We start from the raw sequence: 26,662 nt of genomic DNA on the forward strand, positions 1-26,662 counted from the left end.
TATAACTGTAATCTGTGCAGTACCAAGAGCAAAGATAATCCGTGTAATCTCAAGAATTTAAGATGTAATTTTGATTGGTTGTTCTGGGGCCCTTTTTCATAAAACTTATTATCAGTAACAAATGCTAAATTTCTATGGCAAATTTGCCATCAGCCAATCAAATGCCACAATTTCAGTAGTTTATAACCGATATTGTTGTTATTGATAATAAGTTTTATGAAACAGGGCCTTGTTTCATCATGGAAACAGAAGTCCCAATGATCACAGTATCATCTGTTGGGAGTGAGGAGTCAATTAACTCTCTTTATAAAGACTACCGTAAATCTCTGTGTATAAGGCGCACTTTTTTGCCGCCAAAAAAAATTGAAAGTCGGGGGTGCGTCTTATACACAGGTACAGATTTTTTTTAGTTTTTTTTTTTTTATTTATTTTTTTTATTTTCGATTTATGGCGCTATGCCTGGCAATGTCTCCTAGCTCAGTAATCAGTGTGTTGACTCACCACTCGGAAACTACAACAACACTCAAATTTTTCTGTCATCTTAGTTTGAAAGTAATCTTTCTAATAGATCTAAATATGTAGTTTATAATAATAATTCCTCAATTTTTTTTTCTATAACAAATGGTGTACCACAAGGTTCTATCATGCATGACTATTGATGTTTGGCATAGAACACAGTGCTTTTGCTAGGTGATGTGAGGAGGCTGGTGTGGGACACTTGGTATCATGAAACCCTAGACTGTTGTTACTATTATTTGTGACAAGTTCACAACTTCAACTGCACCTCAATGTAAAATAAAGGTCCTTCCCCGCGTGGGTTTTCGGCAACAAAACAACAACAACAACAACAAAAATTTAAAAAAAAAAAAAATTTGCCCCCAAACGTGCACCTTATACACAGAGATTTACGGTATGCAACTGTATTCGTTTACAAATGCCGCTCTGGCTCTGAACAGATGATATGCATGTCTGTTCCAGGAAGAAATAACCAGCAATCCTTAATAGTATAAAACAATTCAATAATGAGCTAGATAAATTTGCAAGCTACATGTACATGTATAACACAGAAATTGATATTTTGAAATAATTTATCACTGTCATAATCACATTGAACAAGTGATCATCCAATAATCCAATATTTTCTCACATAAGGATAAACATAATAAGTATTCAGTTATAAAACACAAGAACTATGGAAATATGTTCTACAGCTCTGTGACTGAGAGCTAACAAGGTCAAAACTACAATGTACAGTTACATTTACAAATTATAAGTGCTTTTAGTTTTGATTTATAAGAGCATGTACTTCAATAACAATGGGCATTTCCTCATTTATGTGGTAAAAAGAAAAAGAACAAAACTTTTTACATTCAATTGAGGAAGTTGAATCATTAAATTTCTCATTATTCATGTCAGCGACATGTTCTTGTTCAGTATCATATTCCTCAGGACCCAGGTAATGAGACACACATGTTATACAGTGCGTCTCAGGAAAAACGAAAACCGAGAATTATCGGTGTCTTGTCATAACTTAAGCACAATTATAATTAATAAATGATATGTTTGTAGAGTTTAGATCCTCTTCTTCATTTGATGCAATTCATGTGATGCATATTTCACACATGAGTGATATAAAACAATTTGAAAACAGGGTACCAAAAATTTATTTGGCGAACAGCATCTGAATTTCAAAGAGAAAAATCATATTTCTAGAAAGTTCATTTTCTGCCCTTTCATATGCCACATCAATCAGGAAAAAAGAGCCAGGAATAACAAAGATCTGTTTATTTAAAGTAATGCTTGCATTTACATAATTCATTTCATTTTCACTGGCTGCTTGCCATAGCAACAAACAACAAACTCTGTTTCGTTGATGATCAGCTATGCATGAAGTCTTTTGTCTTCTTTGTTGTTAGGGCAGACAGCCAGTGGAACGGATTCGTTTAATAGAATTATGGAAATGCAAGCATTACTTTAAACACTGTATAATACACGGTACCTCAACTTTGATTTAGGAATTCCCAAATAAAACACCTCTGCATATTACATGTACATGTAAGCCTATTGTCATGCAGTACATGTATCAGTATTTCCAGTGAGGCGGAAAAGAATTGCACATTTTTGCATTTACAAAAGTGACTCAAGTGAGAATTTCATGTTAAATATAAAAAAATAATATCTCATCATCAATAAACTGATGGTGGCCAACATAATATAATTTCTCACTATTGTTAACTTCTTCCAAATTCATGTGCATTGTAAATTTAATCTGTAATACAAATATCCACACAAATAATGTTCCGACAACCCTCTTTCAAGTTTCATCATAGCCTTTCCACGTTAAGCAGTACAAATATAACTACAACGTATCGTAAAGTGAGTTTGTCATCAATCACCCCTACATGTATCTTCATGAATCACCCCTTTAAAACGGGATACCCTAATACCCAACATGCAACAGCCATCCAACACATTAGAACTGATAGAAAATTGCCATTCGCCCCTCGGCAAAATGAGTTCCCTGTAATATTTATCAACCTCCACCCACAATTAGTTAGGGGAGAATGCAAGGGCATCAATGCATGCATGGTTGCGTGCAAGTGTGCACACACATCCCCATACATACATGTACATGTACACGAGCCGATTGCAAATTCATTTTTTTGCTCGGCATGAGATACACGAAGCATGCGGTGATCGGCATTGACCAAGCAAAGGGAAAGGGTGAAAACGTACATTCAGGTAGAATGGCCCCGGGATGTGACAAAAGTGACCCTGCCCCAAATACTGAATGGCCGGTGGGCCCCCTCAAGCAATGAATGAATAAGTGGAGGTTCAATGCATTGCTCATCCAGATGTTTGGTCACACTAGTTACTGGGGTCCTTCTCCATTTGAAATGTGTTTACACTGGGGATGGAGGAAAGGGATGGGGTAGCATTGTAAAGGAGGAGAGGGATCGGGAAAGGGAAAGGGGAAGAAGAGAGAGAGAGAGAGAGAGAGAGAGAGAGAGAGAGAGGAGGGATCGGAAAAGGGGAAGCAGAGAGAGAGACAGGAGGGAAGGAAGACAGATAAGGGGAGAGGGGGAAGATAGAGCGGGAGAGAGAGGGGGAAGAGAGAGGGGGAAGAGAGAGGGAGAAGAGAGAGGGAGAGAGAGAGGGAGAAGAGAGAGGGAGAGAGAGAGAGAGAGGAGGGAGGCAAGACGGATAAGGGGAGAGGGGGAAGATAGAGGGGGAGAGAGAGAGAGGGGGAAGAGAGAGGGAGAAGAGAGAGGGAGAGAGAGAGAGGAGGGAGGGAAAGATGGATAAGGGGAGAAGGGAAAGATAGAGGGAGAGAGAGAGGGGGGAGAGAGAGAGAGAGGGGTAAGAGAGAGGGGGAAGAGAGAGGGGAAGAGAGAGGGGGAAGAGAGAGGGGAAGAGAGAGGGGGAAGAGAGAGGGGAAGAGAGAGGGGGAAGAGAGAGTGGAAGAGATAGGGGAAGAGAGAGGGGTAGAGAGAGGGGTAGAGAGAGGGGACGAGAGAGAGGGGAAAGAGAGAGGACACTTCAGTCTTTCAATCTACAAACAAATTAATTGGGTTACACATGTACATCACATGTAGGCCTACATGTAATCTGCTGAATGTTCAATGATGCCCCAGAAAAAAAGCAATATTTCAATTAATCCATTTCTGAAAAAGTGTGTTTTACATTACAACAAAAAAAAAATTCAAGTACATGTACAGTATATGAAGGAAAAAAGAGATCAAAAGAAATTGTTGATCTTTATGGCTACAGAGAATCCAACAATTTTAATTTTCTGTTTGACTATCTACATGTATCATTGGCACAGCCCATCCTTTTTTTGCTATACCATTTCCCTTTTCACTTCTTGCCTGACAACTGAATAATCACTCTCTGCAATGAATATTTGATTGGATTTACCAAACATCAAGCAGGGATAATAGATATGCCATCTTGAATATATATCCTCTATGGGGAATCACAGCAAACTTGTGCATAATGCCTCACAAGATGATGAGCATTGCAGTTCACAATTTCTCAGAAAGCTTGCATCAAATATTTTTGTTAACTTCAATTTAAAAAAACTTTACAACCATTTCTGTTATTTTATATTCCACACACTAAGATGTACATGTCATTCATAACTCATTGACTTGAAGTTATTTTTCACCTTGCCTCATTTATATTGTATGATATCGAAAATGCAATTTATTTTTCCCTTCTGATAAGACACATTACTACATGTACATATACATGTATATAATCATTTTGCATGGAGTTTTTCTTCAGCAACATACAGTACATGTACAAATATATATATGAATTGTTTCAATATCGGATTCTGTATTGTAAATGTGTCTTATTTTCAAGATAGTTTCAACATTGCCACTTCCGATAAAGTTAAGTGCTGGATGGAACTGCTCTCTAATTAATAACTTTATCCTCAATAAGTGTAAATTGCTTCCTCACAAAAACTGACAGAGAGATAGAGATAAATGTATGTATACATGTATGTATCAAACCTTACAACAATAGGTCCTAAAGAGAGGTGAAACTTTCAGTCAAAAGTGTAGAGAAACTATGTAAGAATAAGTAACAGGAAAAAGAAGAGACAGAAAAATAAAATTGCCAAGTTTAGAAGTACAGAAAGGGAATCTCAATGCCAGTGGGGGCACGGACAGAATCAGTCCTGACCGTTTTGTATTAACAGTTTTTTTTACATACTGTAGACTATAAAAGACATACAGACAAACACCATTTCTTCTTTTTGTTAGTAATACTAACTTACCTCATCAGGGGAGATGCTCAACTTTCCAATTGATTCCATGCTTCTTGATCTCATCGAATTTCTGTAAAATTGGAACAAAACAAAAAAAATCCTAGTTATCCTTTGATCTTCATAGAAAACAACAGAGTATACATGTACATATGTGTACCTTAAAGATAAAGTCGAGTTCTGGTCATGCGATTGCATTATAAAAAAAAGTTGATCATGTAGCATGTAAGTATTGGTGTGTACTGCAAGGTTCTGTCATCATCAATAAATTTGGCCCAGTCTTGGTAAAGTAACAAGCACTGTACACAGAAAGATGTATATGAAACTACACAAATGGTGTCGGGGCTAGTTACCTTTTTTATTTGGCAAATAATATTGATTTGTAATCTTGAACATTCAGTGTAAGTTTCGTTTGATTCCGTGAGAATTCATTTTCTTTTTTTCACCAGAACTCAAGTTTTAATCAAATAATGAATGATTATTGACTTCACAACAAATTGAATAAATTACAAGAGTTTCCACTCCTTCTCTATCAATTCCCTGGGCAGATGAAAGACTTGTGTACAAAACAGTAAAACCAATCAAGAACACTGCTGGATAAGTGTTCAGGAAAGTTATTTGATCATTATTCATTTACATGTATGCAACCATGGTACATTCCATGAAACACAGGTGGAAGAATTCTTTTCAAGAGGGCAAACAAATGGTACGGTATTCATGAAGCAGCCTCCATTACTTCTCCATGTGTAAACGATCTGTGGATTGAAGGGTCATTTATATTACAAATACAAGTACAATCTCAGAAGTGGCTTATCATCTTGAACAGTTCCCAAAATTCACCATTTCTTGCTTTTAAAAAAAATGGGGTTCCAAACTTGGAACTTACAACTGTTCCCTTTCCTGACTGGGTCCATTGTTGATTTCAGGTTGCTTCTCTAGTAGATTGGGTGTACTGGTATGAATCTTTAGCTTGAGAGACAGACGTCCCCTCCCTGCTTCAGCTGCAAAAAAACAAGATAAAGATCATCATAATGGTGATATTTAGTGAAACACATCATGTTTTGGGTAGCATAAAAGGTACTTAACATACGGTATGTACAGTAGCTCTCTCATTATTAAAACTTTTCCTGAGAGGCCCTGTACAAATTATAGATTACTGATAAAGAGTGAATGTTATGTAACAGACTATGAATATTTATGTATAGGTAATCGATTTGAAAGGGCTCGTATTATAATGTATACTCTGATCAAATATCTCTTTTTTATGTTTATAATCACGGGGTAAAAATATCAAACACAAAAAGGCAAACCAAAAACCTTAATATAGTTAAACTTTGTTCAATTTCCTCTGTATCATTAATCTTTAATTTGTACAGGGCCTCTCAGGAAAAGTTTCAATGAGAGAACTACACTGTACATACCCTTTTTCATTAAAAATGAATAAATACATGTACATAGTACATACATGTATGCACATGTACAGTAAATGTATAAAATTGTATATGCATGTAAAACATTTTCATATTAAAAACGTATTACATTTTTTGTACCACTTTTGTTTTTTTTGTTTTACATGTACATTACAAATAACCAGACAACCAGAATTACAAATACGAGTAGAACATGTATTGATTTGATTTTACTGCCTTTGGAGAAAAACAATTTCAATCACGATGTTGTTTCAATGGGACTTAGTGACCATTCTCTGATCTTCGTTGATGTTAAAACTCAGAAAGTACATACTACCCCAACTATCAAACGGTTTCGTTCATTTCGTAACTTCGACCGGGAAAAGTTTTTGGATGAAGGTGGATTACTGAATTGGAATGATATTTATGATACCACTAATATTGATAGCAAATGGAGTATATTTGTAAATTTGTTTGTGAAACTTTGTGATAAGCATGCACCTATAGTTTCCGTTAGGCAACGACAGAACCCTTCCCCATGGATAACTGATGATTACATTTCTCTCTCAAGAGAACGAGATTATCTTAAAGAGCGATTTGATGGTAAACATGGTAACAAAGATAAAAATGATATGTCCATCTGGAAACGTTTTCAAGTTGCTAGGAATAAATTAAATAATTGGAATAAAAAACTTAAGAAAGACTATTATCTACATCAATTCGATATCAATAAATCTAACTCTAAAAATACTTGGAAAACTTTGAGAGAATTTTCCCCCTCTGTTAATAACAATCGGTTAGCAATTCACGATACAGTCACTGATAAAATAGAAACTGAACCGTTTAAAGTTGCTAATTTGTTTAATGAACATTTTACACCTCAAAGTGATGATTCATCCAGTGATACGTCTGAAGAAAGTCACTGCACTTTTGAAACGTTCAAGTTTAAATATGTGACGGAAGATTACGTGTTTAAAGAACTGAATAGTCTAAGTACAAAGAAATCACCGGGCCTTGACTCCTTACACCCATTCCTCTTGAAAGAAGGGGGTGCTTTTATCTGTGAAGTAATCACTCATATCTTTAATACCTCCCTTCGTACAGGTTGTATTCCGAAAGAATGGAAAAAAGCAAGAGTTACCCCTTTATATAAAAACGGGAGTAAACAAGAGATTTTTAACTATAGACCTATATCGGTTCTTCCGCATATAATGAAAATTCTAGAAAAGGCTGTACATTCTCAACTATACAAGTATTTTATTGACAATGAACTATTGAGTTCACTCCAATCTGGCTTTCGCCCACTGCACTCAACAAATAGCGTTTTAATTGATGTAAATGAATACTTGTTACGTAACATAGAAGAAGGCTTGGTGACCGGAGTTGTTTTCATTGATCTGAAAAGTGCATTCGATTCTGTTTCTCATGAACTACTTTTATCTAAATTATCAACGTATGGTGTAAAAGAAACAGAGGCTATTTGGTTTTCTAATTATTTACATGACCGTGAACAATGTGTTAAGGTGAACGATAGTCTTTCCAATTTTAGACCTATATCGAAAGGTGTCCCGCAAGGGAGTATGATATCGCCTCTATTGTTCTCTATATTCATTAATGATGCATGTAATATTAAATTTGGTAATTCTTTTAAACTATGTGTGTACGCTGACGATACCGCTATATTTTGTCGAGGGAAATCATGTTCTCTTGTCCAGAAAGAGTTACAGCTAGCACTGAATAAAATCCTTGCATGGATTGATGATAATCGGTTAACCCTTAATGTAAAGAAAACAAAATGCATGTTAATTGGAACTCAATCTAAAGTGAAAAATAAGAAACTAGAAATGTATGTAAACACCAACAAACTCGAACAGGTTAATGAATTTAAATATCTTGGTTTGATAATTGACTCTTGCTTACGGTGGAACTGCCACATTAATACATTATGTAATAAGTTATCAAGAACTATTGGTTATATCAGACGTATTCAATATCTTTTACCGAAACGTATTTTGTTAATGATTTATAATAGTTTGTTTTTACCGCACATCGATTATTGCAATATTATCTGGGGACAAAGTGCAATGTGTCATATTTCAAGAATTCAAAAACTACAAAACCGTTTTGCAAGACTCATACTTAAAGCTGATTTTTTTACCCCTCACATCACTATGTTGACTGAACTTTCCTGGCAATCAGTACGTCAAAGAATTAATTACCAAATTTGTTTAAATATGTACAAAATTCAAAATAATCTCACGCCTTTATATCTCAAGCCAATAGTTATCCCGAGAAAGATTTCTATTTATACCAGGCATTCTGCACAATCTCCACTCTTCATTAAAACTCCCCGAACAGATTATTTCAAAAGATCCCTTCACTACCAAGGGTCACTCATGTGGAATAACCTCTCTCCTAATGTACGTGTTAGTGTGTCCCTATTGTCCTTTAAGAGGCAATGCAAGCTTCTCAGTATCCAAAACGCCCTCTGACAAACACTTTTTTTTTTTCCTTCTTCTTCTTCTTTCATTTGCAATATTTATTCTTAAACTTTTTTTTTTTTTTTTTTTTTTTTTTTTTTTTTTTAAATATTTCATATATTGTATTCGTATTTCTTGTTGTAATTTTAGTTACTTTGTATATCGGTTTTATTTGTATGTATACCATATTAATGTGCAATGTTTTACATGTTTTTAATTGTATAGACAGGGCCCCTTGGAAGAGCAATACTCGTTATTGAAAGGGCCACCCTGTATAAAGAAGACTTGAATAAATAAGAATAGAATAAATAAATGTACTACCAACGATTCTTTCAACAAAAGAGAAAATTATCAAATATTTCAAATTTTTTCAAAGATGAGAAGTAAATTATCTTTAACTACATGGATATGTACTGTACTACAGGTCTGCATTGGGGCATTTGTATGAATTATACTTTTTTTTATTTGATTTTGTTATTGTTACACAAAATACACATTCACATACATTTAGTTTAACATACTCTACATTGTATGTTTATATATCTATTATTAAAATCTGAACTATCCTTAAATACAGTGAATCTTTGCAGCTTACATTGTTTTAAATCATATTACTTACATGGTTGTAATCATTTTTCATGAATCATTATTCAAAATGATACAGTCATTGCATATACTGTAACTTAGCTAACTCATCTCTCCCATGACCTTCCTGTGTTAGCACAGAACACAGGGCTACCAGTAATAACTGTATGTACATGTATATGTGACAGTGTCAACAAACAGTGTATATTTACACTGCTGCCAGCTGCCTACATGTACAGTACCTCCAGACTTGTCCAGAGTACACGCGTACATGTATGACCATGACATTGGTGGCCTAATTAAAATGAATCGTAACTACACAAACTATCGCTTGGCCTGCAAAGGCTACTGCATGTCCACTACACCAGCTTCATAGGCTTGCGGTAGTTGTAGATACTGTATTAAACTAATACTGTATGTATGTTCATGTGTACCATTCAAATTACAGATTAACATGCCTGCAAGAAGCTACATGTACATTGTAGGTCTAATACAAGAATTTGTGAAGAGAGTTTGGATGACCATGACACTGGCCTACAGTGTAATAATGATGATGATGCGTTACTGGTACATGTAGGCCTACAGTACATGTATCTATTAAACACAAACTACCAAGTACCATGCACATAATACAAGTATACATGTACTGTACTACATGTGCAGTACGCCTGTGTATTTCATTCATTCATTGACATTGAAAATTTGAATATTGCACCTTTTTGCAAACCTGGGGGCTAAATAAATGAAAAAGTAAAATCTTGTTTTACACAATTCAAGAAAATGCTACATGACATGGGGTACATGTACAATGTAAATGTACATGTATGTAGTGTGTGTATTCAAACAACAGTTTGTCTTGATTTGGGTCACACCCGAATCGAATGGCCCTTTACCATCATGATAAAAGTAGAGACATGCCATAATTAGTATCCCTTTAAATATAGACTAGTAGTATTTCCATGTGTGCAATGCATACATGTACATGTACACTGTACACGTACTTGAGTTTGTCTCGGGGGAAATTCCCTTCAATTTACTCTCCCTTGTTTTAAGCTTCCTCACCAACACAATGTTTAGGGATACTAATACAGATAAGATGATATTTATTACATGTAACATAAGACAGGTTTCTAGGAAATCTGGGTGTTCTAAGGGTGCGTTCAAGTGACTTTTTTCACCCTAGAAATGCGGTTTTCAAAGACGTATAGTTTGAAAAAGACTAACGCTGAAAAAGATTTGTTTTTTTAATGTGATTCGCTAAAAATTGCTTGAACGAAACCGAGATCTAAATCATGATCTCAATCTCAATCATCTCAATACATGTGCATGTTAATGTATCTCTTGAGAAACAAATTGTGCCACTTAAAAAAATAGACAAATGTTGGTCTGGTACATGTAAATGTAAAATACAAGTACAATATTTTCAAATGGATATTTTTAAGCCTTTCATATGATTAAAAATACACCTAGTAACAAAATAAATGATTAAAATACAGAAATTGTTGTCAATGTTATTGTTATGTATCCATGTAAATGTATTTCTGCTGGTGGTCTATGAGTTTCATGTATGAAGGTCAGCATGTTCACGTTCACATACACTGTGGGCTAAAAGCCGCTAAATACATGTACATGTAATTATGTACAGTACCATCAACATGACAATCTCCATGGCACCAATGGCACACACACACATACATGTATCCTACCACTGTCCTTAAATCTTTGACTGACATCCGTGATTCACAAAAACCATTGACCCCAATTTGTGACTCACACCTCACTCACTTTCCTGAATTTTGCCTCAAGAAGGTCGCAGTGCTCACGTTTCCATTTGCAATTCAACCTACATGTACAGTATTACCATGGATGGACCTACTCCATGGTATGAGCTAGTTCCTCCTTGATATTACCTAGACTTGAGCTACAAATATGGTCAACATGAACATGCCAGTATTGTAAAGCCTTGTACAGAACACTACTGTATGTAAAATCATACCTTCATGTTAATTACTATAGGCCTTATCAACATGTGTTATCATACAGTTACAATAGTTTTGTACAATGTATTCTGTATAAAGTACAGTCACCTTAAACCTACAGGGTTTTCTGGACGGCTTGTGTACATGTACAGTGTAGCTTTCCACAAATACACATGCATGTACAGTCCATTGTGCAATATATGATTTCTCCTTTCTCTGCATTTCTATTTGTGAATATTATGGTATTAACCTAAATGTAAACAAAATGAAACTACTCTATGAAGAGTGCACATTTTTGTTTTTGAACATGAACAATATTAGAATAGAAGACATGTCGACATGTACAATGTATGCCTGAACATTTGGATTATTTATGGAAAGGGTAGGGGTTCATCTCATGGAGCCTTGAAATTGATTTCTATAGTCATTCCAATCAATCAATGCAGACTAAAAAATCAATCAGAATGTACAGGTTGTAGATCAAAATCAAATTTAATCAAGGAGTTACATGTAAACAATGTTTTTCAATATTATTGCAATTATTTTAATATCCATTTATCTAAATGTTTTCATCTGAATTAATGAAGCACACTCAGGAACACTGAAAGATCTACAGGTGAGTGAGTGAGATCGTACCCAGGGCAAAACAGAGAATTATGACTATGAGTCATCTGACCTGATTATATTAAGGTCAATGGATGTTATGGCACTTTTCACTGCAAAAGATATCAGGTGATTCCATGCAAAGTTTCCCCGAATGACAAACAATAACATATTGGACTTTTTCCAACATTTTTCATGAAAAAACTGAAGAATCTCCTTACATGTATTCATACATGTACATGTATGACCACTGATTGAATAATGGTGCTAGGTGCTTCATGGCTCCACTGCCATTAGTGATTAATCATAATCATATCAAGAGATTTGTCATTTATAGATGAAACGACACTTTTAACATGTATGGATACATGGATAAATATATCACGTCTCAGAGGACCAACATGTAATACATTGAATCACCTTACATAAATCAATTCCTATAAAGCATTGTATCAGAAGGCATACATTGTATCCTAATATTAAAGCCTATGGTACACATTATACATGTACACACATATCTTGGAAAAGTAGTCTATTTGCATTTTGCAATCAATCTCTATAGCCTCATGACATGGGGGAATTCAACAGTATTTGAAGAATTCCCTCAAACAAAATATACAACGTACATGTACTGTACGTGGTATTGCACATGTAAATGTACAGGGTATCCACCTGCATGTTCAATTGTTCATGCATCTTTTGTAAATCATTTAAATGCAGGTGTACTCCAGTTTTGGTGACATACAAGTATACATGTACAGTACATTGTATTTCACTTTGTTTTCACTTTACACCTGTTCTCTTTGTCATTACAAAAATATTATCTTTGGCAAACGTGTGTGCCCTTCAATTGAGGGAGGGGGGGATGTTATCACTGTTCTCTATTGTGAATCATAAAATGCTACATTTTTAAATTTTAAAGTGATGTACATGTAGATTGAATTTGATATAATATTGAATTTAAAAAGTGACATTCTCTGTTTCCTGTTTTGATTTCTCCTGTCCAGAGCATGACACAGATAATAATTTAATAATTCATACAATCCAAATGTATGGGAGGACAAGCACATGCCTTAAAATCATTTGCAAATCTCAAGCAAATAGCAATAGACCGTTTTTCAATGCAAGCAAATCTAATGCATGTATTTGTGAAGTGCCTCAAACCTCAGGCCCTCAATACAAATTAAATTTCTTTCATCTGTTACAAATAGATAGGTAGTTGTATTTCAATATTGGTAGTCAGAATGTGAATTGCATGAATGTACATTAGTTGTTGACATGTACATGTAGTGAAAATTCAGTTTTTAAACTACATGTACACAGATAAAGTAGTTTTTGTGGTTTCACAAAATTCTTGATCAAGTTGACTTTTTTCAAGTTCATTGGAATGGGCAGATGAGAAAGAGAGAGGGGGGGGGGGGAAGGAGGTACATGTAAGCACTCATCTCACACTTTGGTACAGGTACAATGTACGGTTGCCTTTAGGGACTGAGAAGCCTACAGTACATGAATGCATGTATCTGGATGTATAAAATAAAACCGCACTTGATGACCTTCAATGTACATTTTCGCCCTTTTGGTTACGATTCATTTGCACCATGCCTATGAGACTATACACTGTCACTGTATGATTGTTTCAATACTACATCTACTGTACATATACATGTAATTTGCGATATCTCTTTTCTAATATCATACATCTCTTGTAATGTTTTTGCAATGATTGCCGAAAATCCACTCACTATTCATGCTGTTACATGTACATTTTCATTGTTATTGACTCCTTAAGTATGACCTTCGTTCATTCGTTGTACGATTCTAGATATTGATTTTCCCCATTGAATTTTTATTTCATATAAATTTGAATTATGTATTTTTTGTAGTCATTAAAATATTAAATGCATTTATATCCATATTGTACAGTCTTACAGTATATTCATTTGCTGAGAGTCACTCCTGGTATAAATCACAATGTATTTGTATGTACTGTATGTATTCTTAATTTCTTATCCCTCTTCACTCTCTCTGTCTGTCTCTCTCTCTCTCTCTCTCTCAGTCTCTGACTGTCTCCCTCCCTCTAACCCTCTTTCCCTACTTACCCTACTTCCGTCCCCTTCCTTCGATTCCCCTCTAAATACCCTAGTCTTTCCTCCCACTAACGAAAACTATCTATCACTTCATAATTTAGAATGTATCAGGTACTCAGTTAGCATAAAATAGATGGTTAGTGGTTGAATCAATCAAATCACTTCATACATTATGTACAGTAATTTACAATCTCTTCTTCCTCTAGACACACCTTACCCTCAATATCATTGTACTGTAGTATACACTGTACATATAATCTCCCCATCATTTCTGTCTTGTCTCTCCCTCTCTGTTTCTCTCCTCCATATTATTGTATTACAACGATAATAACTATGTATGGTCAGACAAACACTTTGTTGTATAGCATTAGCATAGTCTGACATCTACGCATGCACTGATTTATAGACCTTTAAATGTACCAAGTGATCTGACCGGGAGACCTACAGGATATCCTACACTCCCGTATAGATGATGATGATGATGATGTATTTGTAACTTGTAAGACATTTTTTGTTTGTGATTTTGTTTTTGTCTTTTTTTCTTCATTAGGAAATAGGAGAAAAATAAGTTTTCTACGAAATACCATAAGCTGCAGTGATGATATCCAGGTAGGCCTATACCCAATGCAACTGTAGTGTTGGTGTACAAGTACCAAAACAAAACAATAACAAGATCAAAAAACAATACCAAGAACAAAAACAATACCAAGAACAATTACAAAAACAATTCTGTATACTAATGCTGATGCTGAAAAACTAAAACTTCCTATGCAATTGTGTTCGCAATAATATTAATAAAGCCTACACTAGTACAGGTACATCATGTGTACATGTATATCCATATTAGTCTATATCAGTTAACTTACAGGTAATACAAAGTTTTGGTATGGGGTCATGAATTTGGTTAAAATGAACATATTGGAAGCATATGCGATCCGACAATACTCAGTGATCTTTGTCGCGGTTGAAATCGAGTCTAAAGTTATGAAATTATAAATAATAAACTCTTTATGTTGTATAGCTCCCTCTCAAGGGGCTGTTTTAGGGGCTGAATTTTCTAGTGCTTATAAAACATCTACAGGGGCATCCAAAAATATAAAAATTGTAAAGAATCACCATCCACCCAATTTTCAAAATTTCCCAAAACTTTGTAGACTACACTGTACCTTTAATGACAAAGTATTTACAGTAATTCATTTTCCTCTATTCATTTTACACACAAGATGAAATAATACCCTTTTCTAATGCATTGACATTGTGAGCTCCAAGTGGTCAATTTACATTTCGACAACTGGTATTAATAATATGGTTTAACAGTCTAACAACAAGTAGCTTGGTCAAAACAAAACAGTGGGCAAGACACTTATTAAATACATTTATCATTTTATCATCCATGAGTAATACAATAACAGGGTCATTGACCAAGCCAATGTTGACACAAATACATCTTCAGATGAACAAGATGAAAATAATCAAATTACATTTAAAGTATCTAGATTCAAGATTGACTTCATTTGTGTCAGAATCAGAATCTCATACTCAGAGGTCAGAAACAGGTTGGCCCAATTTTGGGAATAAAAACAGGAGCAAGCAATTAATGGGTTTAAAATTGCCTGTTGATAAATCTAAGGTGCATGCATCAGGTTCTAAAGGGATAGTGGGGGTATTCGTCACTATGACTCACCATCTCTATCTCTATTTGCCAGCGCCATAGTTTCATCAGGGGTCGACTTTCAGTGGAGCGATGGAATCTCTGTAGTGTTCACGCAATTACTCATCGGCTGCGAGACGATGCACACACCGACAGGCACCCGCTATGTTGTTCTCGAATGCCCGCTGAGGTTCAAACTCGGTGTCGCACAGCTTGTCGTGCAAAAACTCGGTAAATCAATGGAATACACAACGATCTCCTCGTATCCGAGCTCAATAATTGATATTTTCCAATTGCAAATTTATATTCCGCCTATTTTGTTGTAAAATCCACTAATATCAGCAAAACTTCGGAAAATAATGATGCCACCCGAACAATTTTCGTGATGACTGTCAAACTAAAATGTTGATAGAGGGCGCTCATAAACTTTCGTCGCTAACTTTCGTTTCTGTGACGTGTAGGCCTATCCTTCTTCTTTTTTCCCCCGCTCCTTATTGTCTCTCTTCCTCCCTATTACGTGTTACTCCTTCTTCTCCTCATTACCCTTTCCCGTCTTCGCATGTCAAGCGTGTGTTATTCTTTTGCTTTACCTTAGACATAGCCGGGGCACAATTACTTCATAGGGGGGGGGGGGGCGATTATAAGTCCTCCCTAAAACTTTTCATTTCCAAACTTTGCGAGGGAACTTTTCATTTCCAAACTTTGCGAGGGAACTTTTCATTTCCAAACTTTGCGAGGGAGCAAACAAGTGAGTAACATGCAAAAGTTGCCACCTTATTATGGTTAAGAATATTATTTCGTTATGAAAATGTACTTTACCCCCCCCCCCCCCCTCCCCCTCCCCTGGGCTACCCTCCATGCAGTCACCCCTTTCCCTACTAGTGCCACTCTATCATCATAAAGCATATATAGAGAAAACATTAACATCAAAAACATAACAAATCAATTCGGTAAATTGTACAAACTAATTAAAAGCTCTATACTTTTTGATTGATCTTCTTTCTTAATTTGTATCGGCGGGGGGGGGGGGGGGGGGGAGGCTGTCTGTGCCTGTGGTATCCATGTGGTCTTCACTATATGAATATGACGGACAAAGAAAGAGGACAAAATATACAGTTCCTCATTCTACCCTCAACAATTGCTGTGGTAGACAAAAGAACATACCTTCACTGCAATTTAATGATGTAAATGTAACATTTTTCATGCCTTCTCACTATACTTCCCTGTCCTCTAACTTCTCCCCCCCCCCTCTCTCTCTTACTTTTTCTCTTTCCTCTTCCTTAACGCCTCTCTCTTTATTCATCTGGCTCTCTTCTTTTCTCTTTAAATTAACTAAGCTTCATGGTTAATATGCGTGATAAAATTGTAAATGTGCGCGCGAGTCATTTAAAGGGACTATGTCCCATTTGCAGGCCAAAAAAATGAAAAAGTTAAATTCCAACTGCATTTGAAAGATAATACTAATTTAGAACTTCCCTAAAAAAGGTGGGGCTTGAAAATGTCTTCAAGTGGGAAAATAACGACTATTAGTTGTCAAATCGACTTTAGGGCTATAGAGCCCAAAAGTAATAGTCTTGATTTTCAGACAATTGTATCGAATGGTCATACGTTTTATGCTGCGCAAAGATTCAATCAGTTTATCTTGGCCATCACAAGAAGTGGGTTATTGATGTAGACAAATGCTCATGTACCCTTTACAACTCTTTTCATATATGTTATTACCAAAGAAGAAAAAAAGCCAGGCAGTCACTCAATAGCGTCTGACAGTGAAGTCTAGCAAGTAAACGGGTTTCCTTGCATAATTTGAATATGAGGACACTGCTAACGTTTAAATTTCACAGATAGGACATACATGACATATTCATAATTCCTGCAAAGTTCTACAGAATTTGAGGTTGGCTGCAAAAGGGACATAGTACCTTTAAGGTGGTTTATAGGCACATTCTTGTTTTGATAATAATGATGGGATGACACTATTATCATCGGGTACAAAAAAGGCTTAAAACATGAATTATTTGAAATATCTCTTCAAATTTTATCTCTTTCTCTTACTTGTCTGCTTCTTTAACCAGGTGTATACTTAATAAACTCTAGATTACTTTGTATTCCTCGCTCACATCATGTCCTTCATTTCCTTGTTCTTTTCTGTGAGGCGCAGTCTCTCTCCATTGTTTGTCATGGGGGTGTTTCATAAAGAGGCTCATAAGTAGGACACTTAAGAGAGACTTTGGGGTTCATGTCTACTATTGTCTAGACATCAATTCTTAATGAAACACCCCCTGTACTTCAAATGTTCATTTATATATGTTTGTAAACCACCTACTAATGAGGAGAGAGAATCTAATCCTAGTCACTAGGCATATAATCTGTGGTATTTCTTACCAGTTTTTTGGGCTTTGAACATTTTTGTTCTAGATGAAATTTTCCTGGAAATTAAATAAATAAATACAAATATAGTACAGAGAATATTAATTTAGATGTTCAAACTATCTTATCTAAGTTAATATCATTTTAAGTGATAGCACAGAATCACCAGGTACTCACACACACTGGCATAGCCAGACTGAGGGAAAGGGGGGGGGGGGGGGGGGGGGCTTGGTGACACACAAAATCACATTAGTACACACATATAGTGTGGATGCCCTTTTGTAACAGAACATGGGGGCTACCCCCCCCCCTCCCCTTCCCCTTATGTTTATATGGTCATGCATCATGTTTAATAGGCATAACACATCCCAATGTCTAAATATCAGAACATTCAGAACATACATAATGATTGTCACAATTTGACACAAGGATTCTAAAAGCATAACTACAAACATAATGAAGACAAAATAGCTTCGATCAGAATATCAAAATATATCTTTTAATCAATTATCGCCTGAGAATTTCTAAAACAGATACATAGACTATATAGATATAAATTTGTTGAAATGATTGTAAAAAAATTATCGATATGAAATGTATGATATTGGTGGGCTCTAGTTACTCAAAGAACAGGAATGGAAAAAAATCAGACATATCAGGCAACAGATTCATTAAATTCATCCATGATTCTTACACAATCCTTTAAAATTAGTACTGTAAAATATTATTATGTTCAAGATAGATGAAATTTATATGAAACTCTCATAAAGAAACGTATAAAGAGTCGTTGTAAAGTGAAAGAGGACTACACACTACATAACATCATCTTATATTTACTCTTTGGTTTGAAGAGGTCAGCTGACAAAACAGCTAGCCAATCCTCAGTGCACGCTCACCACAAGCCCCGCCCAGTGATTACATTCAGTACAATACGACATTCAAATGAGAACAGGACCCTGATTCTTTAGGAATTTGTTGTATGATAAGATGCTCAAACATCCATTTCCCTATACATTTATTCATGCATTGTTTGTTCCTATAAAATTTTAATTTTAATATACAGTAGGCTTGTGGTTGCACCATGATATCTAAATCACCATTATTATTATTATTACTTATAAGCAGCATCTAACAATTTAATAGACGAGAAGGGAAAAAGGTTATCACTTATAGTACAGTTATACAATTCTCATATAGCGATATAATGACTTCACCATTACGGCGCCCTAGCATTTCTAGGAATGAATTCCTGCCAGGTACCCATTTACATCACCTGGGTTGAGTGTGGCAAATGTAGATCAATATCTCGCCAAAGGACATTAGTACCGCAGCAGGATTCGAACTGCAGACCTTACAGTTCAGTGATTTATCCACTCAACCACGACACCTCTACATGTACATGCATCATATATATATTAATAACAATATTCAGCCTAGACAGTTATTGCTTTCTCCATTGTTGTTCTTCCTCTATTTCATGGGGGGGGGGGGGGGGTTACCATGTTAGAAATTGTTGTATGGAATATTGAAGAAAAAAAATCCCTCTACCTTACCGCAATTATCCCATGAGACTTGAATTCAGATTTGCAAGTTACATGTATCTGTATTTCAGTATAAGTAGATATTCATTTTTGATATACATGTACATTGTTGTTTATTCATCTTTATTCAAGAAAAAACATATAAAATAATAATAAAGATGTTACATAAAACCCATGACTGAGATTTGAATTACATTGGATGCATCTCATGTAGGGTTAAACAATTACATACACATTAACAAAACGGAAAAGAGAACATTTTAACGACAGTTTTTTTTAATGAAAACATTAATAATTCCTAACAAAGAAAAACTAAATTATTTTCTCAATTAGGAATACCTCACTATACATTTATATGCCATGGTCATATCTATCAATATCTTCTTAGTATCATGAGTAATCAACCACAGGAACCTATCTCCATAGAGAGAGAGAGAGAGTGGAAGAGAGGGAGATGGAGAGAGAGAGGGTTGAAGAGAGGGAGAAGTAGAGAGAGAGAGAGAGAGAGAGAGAGAGAGAAATAGATATATATTTCGGGTTAGTCTAATACAGGCCTTCTCAGCTAGTTTATTAGAAGCGCCAAAACAAACATTTATTGAGGTTGAAGTGCCAACCAGTATGTTTGATGGACCGAGCAACCGAGCCGATACCGGGTGGGGTCCAGGGGGCGAAGCCCCCGGAAGCTAGTGGATTTTAGGGCTTTTTTAAGGCCCAGATATGGCAATTTTAACACCTTTTTGTTCCATAAAACATCAATCATAATTTCATATTGATGTGAAATAATTAGTACAATTCCTGGCAAAAATCCACACTGGAAGTTAATTTAAATGTAGTTATTTTGGTGCAATAATCACGGAAAATGTCAAAATGAAGTGAAAATCAATCAAACAAAATGGCTAGCTTACATATTGGGCTCAACTTATCGCTGTTACAGCTGAGTTTTTTTATTTTTAAAATATAATTTTTTAATTTTTTTTTTCTTTAGTTTTCAATTTTTAATATTTATTTATTTTTTATTAATTTTTTGGAACAGCCGCGCGCCACTCTGACTGAGCGCAAGCGCCACAAGTGGCGCGCGCGCCGCCAGTTGAGAAGGCCTGGTCTAATAGCATGAAAGCATTTCATTCCCGATCTTGTGATCAGTGAATGATATTAATCTCAGGGCTTCCTTGCTGAGTGGGTTCATTGTACATGGGACCACACCCATTATCAGGTCCAAACCGCACCCCATGAGGGTAGCAATGCCAGGTGTCTGCGGTCTCCATCATCCAAGAATGCAGCTGAGTGGTCATATTCTGCCTGACCTCCTGATGATCAGGGTCATCAGCCAGGTTAATCAGCTCATGGGGGTCGTTCTGCAGGTCGTAGAGTTCCCACTCGTCACGGTAGTAGTAGTCTTCCAGCGTCTTGAACCAGTTGGTGGGCTTCCCACTGACGGTGTTGTTGAGGATCTCCAGGAAGGTCGGGCAGGCATAGAGGTCGGTAGCCAAGGGGTACGGAGCCCGGTTGTTGAGGTTGTGGATGAGGCGGTAGCGACGGTTGCGCAGGACACGCATGGGGTAGTACATGGTGACCTCGTGGAAGTTGTGGCTGGCGTAGACATGGTCCCAGCCTGTGCCTGGCTCGCTCTCAGTGATAGGCACCATCGAGTGACCGGTTAATGCGGCACTGGGTTGCTTAATCGTCTCATCAGGAGTGGGAAACTCTTTGGTCTTGGGGATTGGCTTTGTGGTCTCGTCCTCCTCCTCACCAGGCATAGGTATACCAAACCAGTCCAATACTGTAGGTACAATATCCATTGTACTCGTCATGGCATCGCTCACCTGAGATTGAAAACATACAAACATCAAACATTTTACTGTCATTGTTTATAGGTTTGATCTTAATCTTGATCATGGAGGTGTCATGGTTATGGCATACAGTAGTTCATTCATTTAGCTTTCAATCAAAGAAGTTGAGGGTTGACGTTTATCCTAGGGATAAATCTGGATACCTGATACCACAAGGTAATTTTTATGGTCTCAATGTTCTCCTTAAAGCCCCTCAGCACTAGTTGGCCAGGAGGGATTAGACCTCCCTGCATGGGTTCTGACAGGTGGTTATCTCATCAAATCAGCTCTCAATTAACATAAGAGAGGATCATGGGGGACAAAAAGTCACCAATCAGGCATTGTTTTCTAAATAGAGGGAGCAAGTTGCAACAAGTAGTACAGTGGTGCTTTAAAACAAGTTTTCAGTGTAACCAAATTTCCACTTGAAGCACAAATGTAATTAATGTGCTTTCAAGCTATTCAAGCCATTAGAGCTGATACACAGGCTATTAAGTATTCCAAATTGCAATAATAAATTCATGCAGACCTACCTGTCCCCAGCGATGCTTGTCGAAGGGGTTAGAAATAAGCATAGGTTCCCCCATCCCTGGTTCAAACAGGTTGGTCTTAGCATTGGGGAATGGGATACCATTATCAGCTGTATAGACGATAAGGGTATCGTTGAGATGACCGACGCGCTCTAATTCAGCCAGCAACATGCTAATACCTGAAGAAAAAACAAAACAAGAAATTTTCATTGGATATTTGACATGAATGAATAGTGCATCGTTAAAAGTTCTATTACACTATTTGACTGCATTAAAGTAAACAGGAGAGTGATTTGGGAACAATTAATCAATATATCTAACCATCAAACATCAGTAGAGTGTGAAACATTTCCCTCTTAAGAAGTTGAAAATCACCATCCGGATATCAAGTAAAGCTCTTGGGGAATTGATTACTGCAAAACATGTCTAAATTTATATATTTTTTAAATCTAAAAAATGGTACCCTATGCTAAATTTTCAAAAGATGTTCAAGATTCTAAAGAAAAATGTGAAATCTTGCAGTGTTAGGAGGTGATCAAGAAGGGACCATCAACCGATCAAAATCTTGTTAGGGTCTTATAAAATTGTAAATGGATAGTCCCACCTATTCGATAACAATGAAGATAACTATAAAAGCAATAAATTGTTCCCAAATCACTCCCCTATTGCTTACTAGTATGTTTAAAATGAATTGGAAACCATTGATGTATGTAGGTATATAGGTATTAACTCAATGAGTACTCTTTCCATGTGATGTCAGTGGCAGAAGGGATGGAGGCAATATCCGTATTGACAAAATAAAAAAAAATACGGGTGCTAAAAGGTTCAACCACTTTATCATTATTGTTATCCATACATTATGTATCCACATAGTTAATAATTATTGCTTAAGTCTTTAATTTAGAGCAAAGAGGCTGAGATAGCTCAGGGACATGAAGTGGCATAAAAAGACGAGTCTAGAACGCAAAAGTGCATAATTGTTGAAAATCACAATTTTACCATACGGAGGTACAACAACATTGTTAGGATACAGAGATGGTAAATGCATATACCATCTCAATGTGGGTTAATGTTAGCTATATGCCTTCATTCAGATATTTCAAAATCAACAAACTTTTAATAAAAAAACATAACTTCTTATTATGCACTTTGCTTTTTGGAAGCGTCTTTTCGTGCCCCTGCATTCCGCTAAGCTACATGTCTAAAAAGAGCTGTACCTGCATCCAGTCTGCTGAGTGATGTATACTGCTTGGTGATGTCGATTCTCGTTGTCAAGGTATCAGGCAGAAAGTACGGGACCTCCACATCTTTGGGGTCATAATAGACTGGCTTCCAGTCATCAATGATCCCCATACCCTTCTCGCCATTGCCAAATTTCTCACAGAACTCGCCGTACTGGCCCCCGCATCGATGGGCATCATTGAAACCCATGTAAAGCATGAAAGGGCTGAAAGTTGATCGTTAAAATAGATGAATATATCAATTAATTAATTTGATTATTAAAGATCTTGTGTCACTTTTGTGATTGTTAAAACAATATCAATTTTCATGGGGAGAAACTTTGGTATATGGCAAAAAAATTCAGATTTTCGATAATGCAATGTATCTTGTGGCATGAAATTTGGAAGAAAATGTTTGGCACCTTCTAGTTTACAGTGCATCTGAAATTCTGAATGACAGTTGGGCAATTCCGTGGAAAATGTTCGCAACCCAAAAATCATTACAATTTGCAATAACTCCAGAAATATGTGAGCCACTGTGATAAATTTGGTATCAAACAAAAGAGCTCAACAAGCTTTTCACTTTCAGTGGTTTATTTATAGCAGGAGTGATGAACATTTCTTCACAATTTTCTTAAAACCACCCATTTTTAGGGCAAATATATTTTACACCTCAATCACTTGTAGGACACAAAACTGTCAGCACACATATAGTTTGATGGGTTTTTAAGCTATTATGTATGCTACTATATTAAACTTACGTTGTGTTGTTCTGCTGCGCAAAGAACTCTCTGACATATAGTTTCATCTGGGTGATGTTCCTTGCACACTGTAGCATGTTGAGGGTGTCACTATCCCTTTCAAAGTCAAACTTGTAGACATACTTTGGTCCAACATGCTTCTTGCCGATCATACCTGCAAAAGTTGGGAAAGCAATAGAGAGGATTTACTTGATTTACTTAGCAGATGTTATGCCCTTCCATGGCCATGCCAAGGGCAGAAAATCCCATCTAATAATGACATTGTTTAACATACAGCAGTGCAGAGTCTAACTTTAGTGAAGTTTTTGATCCAGAATGCTAGGAATTACACATTACACACAAGCAGAGCTAAAGAGCTGAAATCACAGAAAATTTCAAGTCTATTTCCAATACATTCCAGTATATTGTGTGGTTCTCGAATGAGAATGCTGTAATTGTAAATAATCTTTAAAGTCTCTAAATTGGCAAAATGGTGGAAAATATGAATCAATATTTTCATGTACAAATATGCATTTTTTTCCAAATAAATTTTGCAATTCACTTTCACATTGATTAATTCAATGAATATTTGTTTTCTTCTTTAAAGTATGAGGATTGTTGCTTATTTGAGGAGGGTAAGCTGATTAATTCAGGAAAAAAACCTCTAAACTGCTTTGGGTTTAATAAACAAAGTTTAAAACTCTCAAGCTACTGAATGTCAAGTCAACTGAAGTCAAGTCAAAGAAGGACTAGACCACTACACCTCCGCAAGGGATACAAGAAAGACTGCTGCTAAAATGTCTGTTAACAATAATTTCTAATTCAGATGCCAACTCAGGGACTAACCTGTATGGATGCCATATGGCTTTAGGAGGAGGGGCAGACTCTTCACCGTATCAAACGACATGAAGTGATTCTCCTGGTGGTGCAGTCCGTACATCCCGTTCTGGTGCTGCGGCATACCCGTCAGGATCACAGAACGACTCGGTGAGCAACTGCTGACCGAGGTGTATGCATTACGCACAGTCACGCTCTGCTGAGCAAGCCGCGCCAAATTGGGCATTTTGCAGGCAGTGTGGTTGTAGACGGATGTTTCAAACCCAACATCGTCAGCTATGCAGTGGATTTTGTGAAGAAATGGGAGAGAGAGAGAAGCATGAAAACAAAATGAAACATTAAAGAATGTAAAAGAGGAAGATAATTATGAGTGATTTATGCTCAATAGGTTGTGTGTTGCCTTTGAAGTGTTCTCTGAGATTATTCCCTCTCTCCAAATTGTTATACAAAGCTAAGAAATAATTCTAATCAACTACCAAAAATAGCAGAAAATATCATTAAAGGTTAAGACTGATAGTGGTAAAATTGGGGTTCAAGGGTTTTGGGTGCAAAATATCCATTCAATATTGTTTACATATTGCCTTCAGGTTTAGATGGCAAAACTTCATCCATGGCAAAAACTGTGCATGTCATTACGAACTCGTAGCTCGTGCACAGTTTTTCTGTTATAATCATTTTGCCTTCGGTGTAGACTAGAAGGAATGAGATTTAGATGACGTCATACGCAACCCAGCTGCAAGATTTTCTTCATGGATGTCGATCTTGACCCATAATTTCCTGAAAAGGGACCATTAAACGGATTCAAATAGTCAAGTTGGTAAGTGGAACCGAAGTAGTTAAGCATTAATTTAGCTAATTTAGGACTTTAAATGCATCGGTAAAATATCAAAATTAGGGATTAAGTTTGGCCAAGTTTTGTGTAACGTTTCTTTACACAAACGCGCGTCCACTACAGCGTAAAGGGCTGTTCTGTCTCTAAAGAGAGAGCCGACCTTACCCAAATCAGAGGCTAACGAACGAAAGAGACAGAAAAATTCGGTCTACAGCAACACATAATAAGGTAGGCAAATCGCCATCTCTGCAGTAACAAGTTGCCATTTTAAAAAAAATTCTAGACCGATTTCAAACTAGGCAAAGTGCTTTGTACAAGCAGAAGAATTAAGAACTTCTTTGAAGAAGAATCATGCAGTGAATTTTGAAGGCAGTTTGCAATGTTCCTTGTGTGCGGGAATGGGTGATTAGTGATTACACACACAATCCATTTGAGGTTTTGTTTATCTAATACAAGTTTACCAGGGTTACAACTTACTTAGTTAAATAAAAAAGCTCTCTAATTTAAACAGCCACAGCTCAATCAAATGAAATGGATGTCAACTAACTCGGAACTAAGTAATGCAGGCTTGGACTTGGTGATTATGGGTATAAATTATCAATCATCAAATTTCAAGCACCAAAACAAAGAAAAACACCAAACATTTACCAAACATAAAGCCTGAAGGGAAGTATCAAGTAGACATAAATAACTGTCTGGAATGGGGTAGACTCTAGATCTATTCTTCAATAAAACTGACACTTGTCAACCTTCCTCAAGAGCTGAGCGCGGCGGTCCGTGGAGCTGGAGCCAGTACGGTAGTTGCAGCGGAACAACCGTCGCGATAGCCCCCTATCTCAGGCGTACACGAACTCCGCCTCCAGCTCCAGTCACCAGCGCAGTGCGAAACTGAAAAGTGAAAGTCAAATTTAATCTCATCTAATTCAACTTACCTATTATAAGGAGAACATTTCGCTTGTCATGAGGTGGTTGGGCTGAAACCAGAGGTAGGAGAATACACACCAACAAAACAAAAACAGCCATTTTGGCTGTGTCTTGATTCAGGTTGAAATGTCCTTTTCTACAGCAATAACTGTAAGTGTGAAAAGTGTTATCACACATCACGTGATATGAGGGGCGGATCCAGGGGCGGGGAAATGGTTACCAGGGGTCCGACCCCCCCCCCCCACCCTTTCTGTCGTTTTTTCTTTTTCAGAGG

At 36.5% G+C, this 26,662-nt stretch overlaps 2 protein-coding genes across 2 annotated transcripts in view; both read right to left on the reverse strand.

Annotated features, from left to right (window-relative positions):
* LOC115923567 (dual specificity mitogen-activated protein kinase kinase 4-like) overlaps positions 1-15,966 on the reverse strand; it is a 31,195-nt gene extending 15,229 nt beyond the window's left edge. Inside the window, exons 1-3 of the mRNA XM_030984539.1 lie at positions 15,602-15,966; positions 5,661-5,775; positions 4,787-4,847 (exon numbers count right to left, since the gene is read on the reverse strand). Of these exons, the coding sequence (XP_030840399.1) occupies positions 4,787-4,847; positions 5,661-5,775; positions 15,602-15,629 (204 nt within the window). The 5' untranslated portion in view covers positions 15,630-15,966. The remainder of the gene's footprint in view (positions 1-4,786; positions 4,848-5,660; positions 5,776-15,601) is intronic.
* Positions 15,967-18,407: 2,441 nt separating this feature from the next.
* LOC115923568 (N-sulphoglucosamine sulphohydrolase-like) lies at positions 18,408-26,567 on the reverse strand. The gene is made up of 6 exons (XM_030984540.1): positions 26,397-26,567; positions 24,642-24,908; positions 23,817-23,970; positions 23,053-23,282; positions 21,839-22,014; positions 18,408-21,299 (listed from the first exon to the last, which is right to left on the reverse strand). The coding sequence occupies exons 1-6, from the start codon at positions 26,563-26,565 to the stop codon at positions 20,616-20,618; spliced, it is 1,680 nt and encodes a 559-aa protein (XP_030840400.1). The 5' UTR covers positions 26,566-26,567; the 3' UTR covers positions 18,408-20,615.
* Positions 26,568-26,662: the final 95 nt, after the last annotated feature.

This window comes from Strongylocentrotus purpuratus, unplaced genomic scaffold (genome assembly GCF_000002235.5).
Source record: "Strongylocentrotus purpuratus isolate Spur 01 unplaced genomic scaffold, Spur_5.0 spur5_scaffold_14, whole genome shotgun sequence".
In the NCBI taxonomy this organism is placed as follows: Eukaryota; Metazoa; Echinodermata; class Echinoidea; order Camarodonta; family Strongylocentrotidae; genus Strongylocentrotus; species Strongylocentrotus purpuratus.